Source organism: Rhagoletis pomonella, unplaced genomic scaffold (assembly GCF_013731165.1).
Source record: "Rhagoletis pomonella isolate Grant_MI unplaced genomic scaffold, Rhpom_1.0 Rhpom_scaffold_00008, whole genome shotgun sequence".
NCBI lineage: Eukaryota > Metazoa > Arthropoda > Insecta > Diptera > Tephritidae > Rhagoletis > Rhagoletis pomonella.
The window spans coordinates 35,116,300-35,129,731 of record NW_023458562.1 but is presented as its reverse complement, the minus strand read 5'-3'; the positions used below and the strand labels follow the sequence as shown (position 1 = coordinate 35,129,731).

The 13,432-nt window shown below is 37.5% G+C and overlaps 2 protein-coding genes across 2 annotated transcripts; one reads left to right on the top strand and one right to left on the bottom strand.

Moving 5' to 3' along the window:
- Nucleotides 1–2,582: 2,582 nt before the first annotated feature.
- Nucleotides 2,583–4,041, bottom strand: LOC118745175 (PRADC1-like protein). Its single transcript, XM_036478698.1, has 3 exons — nucleotides 3,815–4,041; nucleotides 3,488–3,740; nucleotides 2,583–3,220 (listed from the first exon to the last, which is right to left on the bottom strand). The coding sequence occupies exons 1-3, from the start codon at nucleotides 3,888–3,890 to the stop codon at nucleotides 2,926–2,928; spliced, it is 624 nt and encodes a 207-aa protein (XP_036334591.1). The 5' UTR covers nucleotides 3,891–4,041; the 3' UTR covers nucleotides 2,583–2,925.
- A 4,248-nt stretch (nucleotides 4,042–8,289) lies between these two features.
- LOC118744722 (CCHC-type zinc finger protein CG3800) lies at nucleotides 8,290–9,545 on the top strand. Its single transcript, XM_036477954.1, has one exon. It carries the CDS (start codon nucleotides 8,490–8,492, stop codon nucleotides 8,940–8,942), a length of 453 nt encoding a protein of 150 aa, XP_036333847.1. The 5' UTR covers nucleotides 8,290–8,489; the 3' UTR covers nucleotides 8,943–9,545.
- Nucleotides 9,546–13,432: the final 3,887 nt, after the last annotated feature.

The window sequence follows — 13,432 nt, the reverse complement described above, 5'->3', positions numbered from 1 at the left end:
CATATGCTTTTTTTGAAATTAATAAAAGCCAAAGACAAAAATTAAAAATTAAATGTTGCCTCTGACGACATTCGAACCCGAACATGCTGGGAGCTAAGAACTAACAGCTAGCGTCTCTACACGTTCAGCTACAGCCAGACATGCAATGTACTTCAAATGCTTAACTTCAATCACATTTCGTTAAAACACGAGCAGTGTTCGGGTAACAAACAATAAGCTGGCGCAGAGACACGAGTTGGTCCGCTACAGCATGACAGAGGAGCACTTTTGTAAGTACTCCAATATACCACAAATAGACTACATGGTCCAACGATTTTTGCAGGGGTTGTTTGGGTTCAAAAAAAAAATCAGACTGAATACGGAAAATCATCGTTTGCACCCTGTACCAGCCTATGTTTGAAATTTCTTTTACCATATAACTGGCAACTCTAATTGCTGTCAGTTCATGTTCCGTTATTTCGCGCGAATCGTCTCCTTTGTGACTCGTCGCATAAAATTTGTCAAATGCACATTATTTAGTGATTTGAAACGCTTAAGTGTATTTCAAATAAAAGTATGCATGGAAGAAAGTGATTGTGAAGTGAATTGTGTATATCTAGTGCGATATTTTTTTATTCAATACGGGCAAAGCGCTAAGCTTCGTGAAATTTGCAACGGCTGAAGGCCAATATGTTGTTTTTATTGCTGTAGCGGCACTGGAAACACGATGTTATCAAATTTTTATGAGTTCCGGTACGGAAGTGTGAAATTTTTGAAAAGCGAGTATTACCTCTTCCTGTATATTCGTTGATCCAAATTCAAGCAACTTGGTAAAGCATTAGCTCACCATCCAAGGTACGTACTACGTTTATATGGACATCTTTATTTAGTTGTAACATACAAATTGCCAAAAGGTTTTTTTCGGTGAGTGCTGCAAGAGATCGGCCCAATCCTTAGCGAGATATACTAAGGGCCGGTTGTTCAATGTTTGGTTATCACTACTTGCCCGTTAAACATCATTATTGACGTTTTCGTCATCATGCATATAACATGTGATCGATAAAGCAGTCGTTGTATTTAACCGGAGCTTCTACCTCCGATTAGTGTTAATCAGACATTGAACCACCGGCCCTAAATGTGGGTCGTTCCGGTTACGTATGTATAGAGATTTGAGTGTTTGCATTTAGTATTTTTCGGTGTTTAACTAAAAATTTAGTTTGTTGTTGTTGTTGTAACAGCATACAAATACCTCAAAGAATTTTTGGGGAGTTATGTTGGAGTTACAGTTCTTGGCCAGATGTAAATCTGGGTCGTTACGGTTACGTAGACTATACTGTCGTTATCACAAAGCATCCATGGCAGCCGCTGTGGTGTTGTGGTAAGCACTGCGCGCTACCATTAGCTTTGTACCAACGCTTTCCGGTCTGTTTCGGTAATTAGAGCTTAAAAATAAGTTATTCTCTCACATGCCAAAAGTGCCCAGAGCGTGAGGAACGCAAAAACCACATTTCGTGCCCGGAATCAACAAATCAGCTCTAAACAATGATTTTATGTGTTTTTCGTCGCTCGAATAAAGAAACAGTGTAAATGCCACATACACTATTATTCGATAATTGCACCATTGGATAGACAATCCTTAAATCTATTAGAAAAATCTTTAGTTTTCTTAAATATCTCTTTGGCTCACTAATTTATTCCCGAAAAACGAAATTGTATTTGTATGGTTTGTAATGGTTTATAAAAACTTCCAATTCGTTTTTCTCAAAACTATACTTTTCATGTTACACTATTTCATTATTCCAGCGACGATTTATCTTATATAGCTAATAAAATAGGCAAATACCTATATTTCTGAAAGTTTAGTTCTATTTTCCATTTTTTTTCTTTCGAATGTAAGCAAACAACTCGTATTTCAAATTCATTTCTAGAAGACATTTATGATCTAAAAAAGTGGAAGGTATTCGCTCTCTACTACCCATTTTTCTAGCGTGAGGAACGCTTTCGGGGCTCTTTTGGGCACCCGCGGGATCCCGCGGGCCCGCGCGGAACAAACCTATTGTAGCCGCTACAACAACAAGCCCAACAACCAATCCGCAAGGCCTGGGTTCAAGCCCAGTTTCCGACTAACATAAAAAAAATAAAATTAAAATTCGAATAGCGGTCGCTATTCGGCATGCAATGACAAAACTCCGATTGTGTTTCTGCCATGGAAACCAATTATTATCACCGGCTTTTGTTGTTAAGCCACAAAAGTTAAAAAAATAGGTTTCGTGGAACATAGGCTGCTTAGGCATAACTAATTTTTTATACTGTTATTTGGTATAATCTGTATGGGGACGTCCTCATTATTCAAACATCTATTTCAGCTCCCAATTCTTACACAACTCGTTCGATTGAATCCATAAATAAACTTTAGAATTTCTATTTATTTTATTTATACAATCTGTACAATTTTAGTTAAAAAAAAAACTATAGTTGCCCAGCTAACACAAAATATAAACTACGTGGCTAGAGATTTACTAAAAAATATTACTTATTTAAAGCGTGGCTATTTTAATTTAATATCATTAAGCCCTGTTCTAATATTTAGTTACTCATTACAATATTTTAAGAAAATAATTTATTGCTTCAATTGTTTAAAGATTTAGTACATAGCAGCTCCATGTTATGACTTAGACTTTTTAATAAACAAACGATTTCCTTTGTTGACCGTTTAGCAGTGCTGCAACTGCGTGTATTATACCACTTGTTAATAATAACATTCAATGTGCTGTTAGCCTTTCTTTCGAAAAATAATTTTGTCCTAGACATTGTTCTATAAAAATTAAAATTTATTATGCACTTTTTTTTACTTTCCGCAGCCTCTGTGGCTGATGGGTTTCAAGAATGCTATTTGGTTATTATTTTTGGTGTACGTTAGAGTTTGTTTTCTTTCACTTTGTAGCTTTACCAACCTAGCCATGGTGGATGATTGATTTGAGCGGGTGGCACAAATGTTAAATTGACAGGCAAATTTATGGTAGCTTGTGGCCGACGTAACCGCAGCAGCGTCGACCGTATCACAATACCATTTTTGCCCAGCAAAAATCCAGCTGGTATGTGAGCATCTCTGCTGGTGTTGTCATGTATCATTTCGATATAATAATCAAACTCAGCTGATTCATTGTTGAATTCAGTGATAATAACAGCTTTAGCGCCAGCAAGCTCAGCATTAATCGTCTTGGTGAGAAATGAGCATTCGCTGCAACAAAAAGAACTAATTAAATGTATATCCGAACGAAAGCGAAAAAATTAAAATTTTTAGATATTAGTAAAAATGGTTTTGATAAAACACACAAAAATTAATTTTAGAGGTTGCAAGTTTAATTGATACATTAAACACATATGTGGTCAACTATAAACACGATTCATTCACTCGTTTGTGTGACAAGCGCATAAGCCATTAGGCCACGTAACACTCATAAATTTTTAATGAAAGCTGAACCTATACTATAGCTAACATACGCACCCTCGCTCAATTAACGCTACGTTCCCGCGAAGTTCGCGTTGATTTTGTATTTTTGAGCATGCATCCGAAGGAACTGTTAGCACTAGTCCAATTCCCACGAATCGACGTGACACAAATGATACGCCGAAATCTTTTGCCGGTCGCAGGCGATACGTATACTCCAGTACGGCAGGATCTGTTATCTCGAAGAAAACATCTCCAGCTATTATATCTTGCGTTGTAATTATGTCGTGAATAGGTGGATGATGTACTCCTAAAGGAATAGTAATCAAATGAGTGTCATTTATGGCATTTCGATCGAAGCCTGACAACTGAATAGAAACCTACCTGATAAGGGCACTATCACAAGCAATAGCAAATTGAATGCAATCGCGATGGGATTTAGGCATGTCAACGAGCTCATTTCTTATCTACTATTTGTGGTCAATCACTTGTTAACACCGGTAGCGGTGCAGCATTTTTATTATTTACATGAACGTGTTTATTGTCAACTAATTCCTTGATTTCCTGAAATTGCCAATTCGATATCAGATGATTGCTAAGTATAGGGCGACTAAAAGTTCCGAATACAATGATTCCTTTTTAGAAAACGAAACATCAGAGGGTGTTAAGGCCAACAAAAAAAATTAAAGCGTAAAATTATGTTCTCATTAGTTGCGTTTTTTTTACTCATTTCCAGTAAAATCCAGTAAAAGTTTTAACGAATTTTCATGTTTTGGCGTTTTCGTACGCAAAAACTTGCAAAGTAGGGGAAATTGAGAGAGCGAAAAATGACAGCTGAAGTTGCAAGTTTTTACTGGATAAATTTTTACTTGTAAGAATTTGCCAGTACGAAAAACAGCTGATTGCATTTTGCTGGATGAAATTTAAACTAATAAGGAAACTGTTTGCGGCTTTTTATTGCGGAAATTCACAAAATAAACGTATTTAAATATAAAATATATTGTTTTATTAGGAATATGCGGCGAATAAACAACCAATTAATCAGCTGTTCATGAAACTTGCAAATTATTACTGGAAAAGCGTTCACGTACTTTTTTGTAAATTTTTTCTATGAGAGCGAATTCTTGGAAATTAAGTTACTGGAGAGTTGCTGGCAAGTTACTGGATAATTTGTAAAAAAACACATAAGCTCGAGTTTAACGTTTTGAGTTTATGAACTGTCAAGTGTTCACATTGGAATGTTTAAGAAACTAAGGGCCAGTTTTTCAGGGTCAGTTTCAACTTAAATTAAGTAAACTGAGTTTAAATTGAACAGCTGGCTGACATCTGATTGGCTAATCTTAGTTCAAACCAGCCCGATCGGACGTTTAAACTGAGTTTGGTGCAAATAAAAATCAAAGCCGATAAAAGAAGTTAAGTGGGTTTTTGCATAGCAATATTGTTGATATTATAGACTTATGTGACCGGAACGACCTCGGACTATTTCTGATTAAAGGCCGGTCCACATAAAACTTTCGCGTTGACTTTGGCGTTGGCGTTGGTTTGACAGAACGCACGTTAAAAGTATGCTTGCTACAATGAACGCTTGGCAGCGAATGGCTGGGCTACTAAATTAGCATACTAACGACAGATAAATTAATATTTCATATCAATAATTGCATTAAAAACGATATTTCTTGCCCAAAGGAAAATATTTCACATAATTTTATTTTTTGCAACAGCTGACGAGCGACGCACTCGAAAAGTTGAGAGTTGGCCATCTTTTTGCTTTGTGTTGGCGTGAGCGTTGTCGAATTTTGGCTATGTGGACGGCTGCATTTGAATTCATGTATTCATAGTCAGCTGTTGAAGCGACGCCAACGCCAACGCAACGCCAAAGTTCTATGTGGACGGGCCTTAAATCCTGCAGTGCGGGAACACTGTCGGCAAGTTGGTTGCAGGTTTCGATTATCAAAGACACAAACCAAATTCGGTAAAAAAAGGTTTGCATTAGTTGTGTTTTTTTACAAATTATCCAGTAACTTGCCAGCAACCAGTGTTGCCAGAACTTTTTGGGCCGACCGGCTAGATTGGCAAAAAAAAGCGGCTAAAAACGGCTAAAATGTTTTAGTGAAATTTCACATAGACTGGCAAAAAACGGCTAAAATGTTTTAGTGAAAATTCACATGCTTCATTTAAATAAATCGCAAGAAACGAAAGACTAGTTAACACCATTCATTTATATCGAGTGTATATTCCTCATCATCAAATGAATCACTATTGTATATATCACCTGAATTCATTAATTTTAAGAGATCGTCATCTACAGTAAAATTATGGCAGCATTTTTCTTCACGTTTTAAACCGTATCTTATATATAAAATAGCGTTTAACGTTTTAACGCACATTGGATTTCTTTGCTTAGTTTTTATTATATTCATTGAACTAAATATTCGCTCTACTTCTGCATTACTTATAGGCAAAACAAGAAAACTAAAAACTAGGTTGCAAAGGTCAGCAAAAGGGTTTTCTCCTAGGGCATTTCGAAATTGATAAACTTCGGCCCAAAATTTTACAGTTGAGTCTAAATTACTCCAGGTATGTAACGTTAACCGTTGCCACTGCATCTCTATGGATGTTATTTCGTCGGCATTATATTTGTGTTTTTGTTGCTGTAGTTGAACAAATACTTTTGGTTTAATTACTCTTAATGCATTCCCAACCGAAAAAAATCAATTTTTTTTAGTGTGGCAATATTTGTAGGGAGGCGTTGGCGTAATTCCTTTATTAAAGTGATAATAAAATAGCGACCATTTTCTCGGCTTCGTGGTCAAAAGCGTTTGTGCTTACTTTTGTTTTTAAATACTCTTCAAAACTGAGATAAAACTGAGGAAATGGAGCAAGGTATGGTTCCAACGGGGAGCATATAGGATCAAATGTGTCCGCGCTAATAACCACTAGGGAGCATAGATGCGAAAGTAAAACATTGAGTTCATTCAAAATCTTCATTGGGTCTGCATTATTGCTTTCGAACAACTTGTTTACTTTTTGCACCTGAAAATTAGGCAAATAGTAAAATCGGCTAAAAACGGCTAACTTTTTTTTACAAACCGGCTAACAAATCGGCTGCCGGCTAGATCGAATTTTCTCCGGCTAGTTGCTATCAAAACCGGCTAAGACTAGCCGGAAAACGGCTAAAATGGCAACGCTGCCAGCAACTCTCCAGTAACTTTATTTCTAAGAATTCGCTTTCATAGAAAAAATTTGCAATAAAGTACGTGAACGCTTTTCCAGTAATAATTTGCAAGTTTCATGAACAGCTGATAAATTGGTTGTTTATTCGCAGCAAATTCCCAACAAAACAATATATTTTGTATTTAAAAAGGTTTATTTTGTGAAATTGAAGAATAAAAACCCACAAACAGTTTCCTTATTAGTTTAAGTCGAGTCGTCATGCATTCGTTTCGGTATGATGAAACGATTACTCTACTTTGATTAGGCGCGTAATGTGCCTAAGAGTGGTGTTTAAGGAGAGTTCAACGAAATTTTTTGTATAGTTAACTCAAGAGTTTACGAGTAGAGTATAGGAAGCGAGGATGTCGGCCGCTGTGGTGTAGTGGTAAGCAGTGCGCGCTTTCACTCATCAGCACCCGGGTTCAAGCCCTGGTCAAAGCAACATCGCAAAAAATATAGAAAAAGGTTTTTTCTTAGCAGCGGTCGTCCCTCAGCAGGCAATGGCAAACCTCCGAGTGTATTTCTGCCATGAAAAACAGCTTCTCATAAATATACAATCGCCGTTCGGAGTCGGCGTAAAACTGTAGGTCCCTCCGCTTTGTGTGACAACACCAAGGCGCACGCCACAAGTCGGAGGAGAAGCTCGGCCAAACACTAGCATATGTGTAAGCGCCAATCTAAAAAAAAAAAAGGCAGTGCAGCTCGAGTATCGAAGCCTCGTAGTCATGGCCAGAGGATGCGGCGTAAATCCGGCGAAAATAGTGCCCATGAGAAGAGACATGGTCTGGTCACCACCAGTGGCCGGCAGAAGCACGGCCATGTGAGATGGTGCACTCCCGGACATAAGCCGGAAGTAATGTTCAGTAACGCATTGAGCCGAGAGGATTTACAGGAAGGGGATTTTGTGTTGATGTACAAGCCGGAGCGAAAGAAAGGCTTCACCTCCAAACAACGACGTAAGATTGTTAAACTTCTGAATGTCGCAGTCTATCGAACCCAGACCGTTGGGAGACCGAGAACCAAGATGAAGGTGGTCCACTTGGAAAGGCTTGCAGCATTCGGAACAGCAGACTTAGGTGGAGGACAGTATGGCGAATACTGCGGCAAATCAATATGATAGGGCGATATGAACGTAGGGCTTTTTGGTAAATCCGTCAAGTATTCAAGGATAATCGTAACAATATTTTTACTAATGAGGTGCTAACGTCGGTTGGGTACATAGTGCCACGAAATTAAGTTCAATTTTGGTGGCAACACTATTGGGCATTGTTGTATAAATTAAAGTTCATGATTTGGCAGCACTGGCCTCAGGTGGTGGGTACTGTCCGGTGCATTTTCGATGTGTATCCCTTGCATTAAAGTAACCCCTTTCGCAGAGGGCTATGGCTGGACTCCTCAGCGCCATCTTGCGAGGATAAAATGAAGTATCTGCCACGCTGCCTAATGTGTACTAAACGGAAGATCAGTGTACTCATGTCCGGCCTAATATAGCTTGACAATAATTATCCCATTAAAGGGAAATTGATTTATGCAACAATGGAATGGAATTTCTATTTCCATTCACTAGCGAATATGTTATTCAAAGGATTGGCAGCACTTATATAAAATTAAAGCCACAGGCAACCCTGGTTTTCGAGTTTGGGGCGTTTTTGCAAACGTTAGTCGGAGGCGCTGTTGGACGAACGTCGACGTCGGCAGCCATTTCGATTTGTGTTCAGTGCGTGGAGTGGTGAAAGCAATTTTCACCGAGAGGAGCGCGCTGCATTTAGTTGTTTTAACGTTTGGACTGTGGCAAAGACTTTTAGTTGGTAAGGAACCCGCGATAGCAGATTAGTACCGAAGAAATATGTCAGCTCCCACGTGTTACAAGTGCAACCGTCCAGGCCACTTTGCCCGCGACTGCAATGCCGGTGGCGGCATGGTTGGAGGAGGAGGGCGCGATATGAGACGCGGTGGTGCTCGGGAAAAGTGCTACAAGTGCAATCAAGTTGGGCACTTTGCGCGTACCTGTCCTGAGGAAGCAGAACGCTGTTATCGTTGCAACGGAATTGGTCACATCTCGAAGGAATGCACACAGGCTGATAATCCCACTTGTTACAAGTGCAACAAGCTCGGTCACTGGGCGCGTAATTGCCCGGAGGCTCTTAATGATAGAAATGTAAGCAACATTTCGTGTTACAAGTGCAACCGCACAGGTCACATTTCCAAGAATTGCCCGGATACGGCGAAGACATGCTATGGCTGCGGCAAGAGTGGTCATCTGAGACGCGAATGTGACGAGAAAGGAGGCCGTAATTAAGAGAAGCGGCACGACTTCGTATACTACACATACACTACAATTGCAACCAACTTAAAAAAAAATAAAAGAAAAAAATTATAAAAACAAAGCTTAACTCACACTCTCCTTCCTTATGAACCCTAATTTTTTCAATAAAAAATTTTCTAATTCCAATTGGGCACAGTTGCGGCCCACCCTAATAAGGGACGCAGACAAATTTTGGAGCTGCACTGCGTCTCTGCGATCCTGGGAAGTATAAATTGTTTGTTGTCGACCGAAATTGAGATTTACTGCTGCTTCATATACATGCATACACACACAGTCCAACCACATACACATCATGAACATTTAAAGTGATCTGGCGAACGATTAAACTGGGCTGATACGATAATGTTGACTCGATGCACTTTTGTTTTTTAATGCTGAACGAAGCCGGGTATCAGGCCCTGTTGAAGGAGCGGAGTATAGAGCAGTTCGGAGAATACCTACGAAAGAATAGTACAGAGAAGAGCAAAGAAACCCAACTCAGAAGCACCAACCTTCAATATAAAATTTCAAATATCACTGTGATTGTTTTTTAATTGTAAATTAAAATACTGGAGCTGCTGATTTGAGAACAAGAAATTTTGTTTCATTGTCCATTACTTTTTAGTACATGCATAAATAGCTATATGCACTTTATAAGTTGTTTCACTAATGTTGCTTGGTCGATTTTGGATACCTAGATACATATACTTTCATATGTTTATATGGCTGTATATATACATATACTTATGTACATACCTACTTGTCTACTACATATGGCGTATTCAAACATTCGCACATGTGCGCATATCTACTTGCCAAAGTTATACCGAATCTTTTGTGGTGGCGATTCGTATGGCTTAGTGAGCACATACCATTTCAGGTTTTGTGCTACATTTGCTTTGCCTTTGCCTCTTGTGTTTCCAAGTACGGCCGTGACCGACAGTGTCCGCACTGTCGATGCTGTAAGGAACACATGATAGAAGCAGTTTTCTTGATTTCCCTTCCTGTCTGGAATTTTTTGTGGTAGTGGTGGTGATGATGGCAGTCGTGGCCGCTTGGATACAAATTTGTAGGCAAATAGCCATACATATCTACATACCTACATATATGTACATATGTATGTAGGTATAGTAGTTGATTGGGATTGTTGATTTTCTATTGCTATACCGGCAATTTTGGGACAACAGCCGTTTGTGTTATGCGATTTTTCTGCCAAGCCTCTCACTATTGTTTTTTTATGTTACATTGTTATCTTTCACCACAAATCGTAAATGATGTGTTGGAAAGTACAGTCGCTACCATGGTGGAATTGCGGCAAACGTAGATCATGGGCCAGATGCCTATTTACCTACCAATGCAGTGCTGTGCATTGCAAATTATTTTCGCCTTAATGCGTAACATATGTGTATGAGTATATACTTACTATGTATAGATGTGTATCTACGTCTGTATGAATGTGTATACCTTACTACATTTATATGGGCAACATACATAGTTTTTGTATGTGTGTACATACGTATGTACATATGCATTTTAACATACTGGAAATGCATCGGCGTGCTCGTGCCCATGCATTGCAGCAGCTGCTGCTTTCACTGCCGACACAGAGTTGTTACTATCATATTGCTGGCACTCTGCAAGCTGATTTCAAGGTCAAGGTCAAGTCGTGAAAGAAGCGCAAGCGCAGCTCGATACTAAAAGCCTTTTAATGCAGACATTTGAACAAAATTTTTATTTCAAATCCAAATTTTAATATCAGCCTTATTTTTAAATGGTTAGCTATTTAGAATGTATTCTGTTATCCGAATCATAAATATTCCCGAGGAAATTGTTGCTCCCGTATTTATTTTTTCCCAAGAAAAAAATTCTACAATTCAAGCTTCAAAGAGCATTTTTATTATGAAACCGGTAGTACGAAATTCGATAATGAATTCGCAACATATGTATACTTTTAGGCCCTTTCTTTTTTGCTTGTTTCTGTAGATAGCTCGATTTGTGAGACAGCATCAATACTCACATCACCAAGAGGGGAGAAGCTTTGGCAAATAAATACATAAAGTTGTGGAAAAATACGACATTTTAACAAATTTTTCCTTTTTTACCGACTTCACAAAAAGGAGAGGGTTATCAATTCTTCGGAATATATACACTACCGGAAAAAATTATTGGCATAGCAAATTTCTCACAATATATGCAACAATTTTCCTTTTCATATTTTTCCACTAATTTCGTATAAAAATATGGTTCATTCTACAACAAGAAACATAAAAATATAATTCCTAAACATTGTGCAAAGCTCGCGAAAATTCAGCAAATTTTCATAAAAATATTCAACTTTTTAATCAGATTTTTTGGAATTTTTTTTTGAGTATGCAGATTTGTAGCCCAATCATTTTTTTATAACAAACTGCAAGTTTTAAGTAGCTGGGAATTACCGTTGATTTTTGACAATTTTTTTGCACGCGGTCTCCATACAAAAATTTTTTTTTGACAATACTTTATATGGAAAAAATGCAAAACACCTTCAACAAAAAAAAAAATGCTCAAAAATCAACGCGATTTTTGACTAGCTCCAAACTTGGATTTTTTACTAGAATTTAATGGGCTGCAAAACTGCATACTCAAAAAAAATAATAAAAAATCACAACACACGACAAACATTTTTATTATCTCCTTGTAGAGACAAGTTCAAGTTTTGCAAAAGTTCCTCATATCGGTAAAGAACATTAAGGGCCGGTTGTTCAATGTCTGGTTATCACTACCACTACACTATCGACGATTTCGACATCATGCATGTAACATGTGATCGATAAAGCTGTCGTTGTACTTAACCGGAGCTTCTACCTCCGATTTGTGCTAATTAGACATTGAACAACCGGCTTTTAAAACGCAACATTTAGCACTTTTGAACATAAGCTTTCGAAGAGCGTTCATGCCATCGCATTTAGCAAATGTACATTTACGCGAGTTCGAAATCTTATGCTTTTGACAAACAGCCGTGTTCCAGTCGCTTATTCAGACCCGTATCTATTCGGACCGGATAAATGTTTCCATATAAGGCATGCATACTTTTATATGGAAGAAAATACGCAACACCCTCGACAAAAAAATCTAAAAAATCTGCAGTAATTTTTAGCTACTTCAAACTTGCACTGTACTATACCAAAATTGAACGGGCTAAAAAACAACGTACCGAAATTTTTTATTGAAATTCTGAATAAAAAGTTTGAAATTTTGATGAAAATTTTTTTAAGTTTGATTGATTTTTATGAATTTTGTACAGAATTTACAAGAATGATTTATATGGTTTTCGTTATACAATGAGCTATATTTTAAATGAAAATTAACGAAAAAGATTTATGATGGAAAACATTTTGAATATTGTGAAAAAACTTAATTACGAATGCTGTGTATGGCTCCTAACTTTAGGTAAATTAAGTCTAGGCTAACTGAGCCTTTACAAGCAAATTTTCTTGCATTTAAATTGGAAAAAAGCCATTTTATTTAATTTCCAATAATTCACAGCAAGTTTAAAATTAAAAAAAAAAACAATCAAATTTTATGCAGTTTCGTAGTCGATTGAATTTTATTACAATAAAGTGCAAACTTGAAGTAGTTACATATAAAATTGTGGCATTTTGATGAAACTTTGTTAATTTTCAAAATGTTTGCTAAAAGTTTGCGTTTAGATTTTTATAGTTTTTTGCTGGATGATGAGCTATATTTTTATAAAAATTTAAAGAAAAATATCGAGGGCTTATATTCAATACCCTCTATCAGCACTTTTCACCAAAATGAGATTCTGATATAAAAATTCACCTAAGAGTTAACTGTCATCGGTTATATTAATGCTGACCTTGTATAATGCTTGATAGAAGAATTTACTATTAAATTGCAAGAATTTATATCACTGATAACAGGTAAGCCCCAGATGGGTTCTAACATCTTAAAGTAGTTTTTGTGAAAGGGTATTTGAATATAAGGCCTCGATATACTGTATTATTTTGAGCGTGAGCATGGGCGTAGCCAGGTAGGGGCAGGGGGTGCTCGAGCCCCCCCTAACTTTCAAATTTTCCTGAAATGCCAGCTTAATAGGGTCGAGCGGCCATTCGGATTCGAATACTTGGCACTATGAATTTGTATTAGTCCGAGTCGCCTTTCGAATCGCTATATAGAGTATATCCCCTGAACTCTTCGTGCCGTCAAAATGATAACTTTCGGCGTTGCCAACATTAATGACATTTAATTCGTAGCTAGAAATTTCAAGAAGGAATGGACCTCAGGCTCGGTTAACGTACTTCCGGTCGAAATCGGAAATTCGTAATAGCGGCAAAAGATAGAGCATCCCTGACTTGGTTATTCAAATTTTTCCGCTTTCCAATAAAAACATATTCGTCTATTTTAGAAGTCCAGTACGATTTGAAGTTCGAAGGTCATTTAGGTCCCATAAAAAGCTTCAAACAAAAGTTACGTATTTTTATAAG

Excerpts from the sequence above, each read along its gene's own strand:
- LOC118745175 (XM_036478698.1), bottom strand. The coding sequence starts at position 3,890 with ATGAGCTCGTTGACATGCCTAAATCCCATCGCGATTGCATTCAATTTG. Across the intron at positions 3,741-3,814 it reads TGTGATAGTGCCCTTATCAG|GAGTACATCATCCACCTATT; the intron begins GTAGGTTTCTAT and ends CTATTCCTTTAG. Across the intron at positions 3,221-3,487 it reads GTAGCGTTAATTGAGCGAGG|CGAATGCTCATTTCTCACCA; the intron begins GTGCGTATGTTA and ends TTTTTGTTGCAG.
- LOC118744722 (XM_036477954.1), top strand. The coding sequence starts at position 8,490 with ATGTCAGCTCCCACGTGTTACAAGTGCAACCGTCCAGGCCACTTTGCC.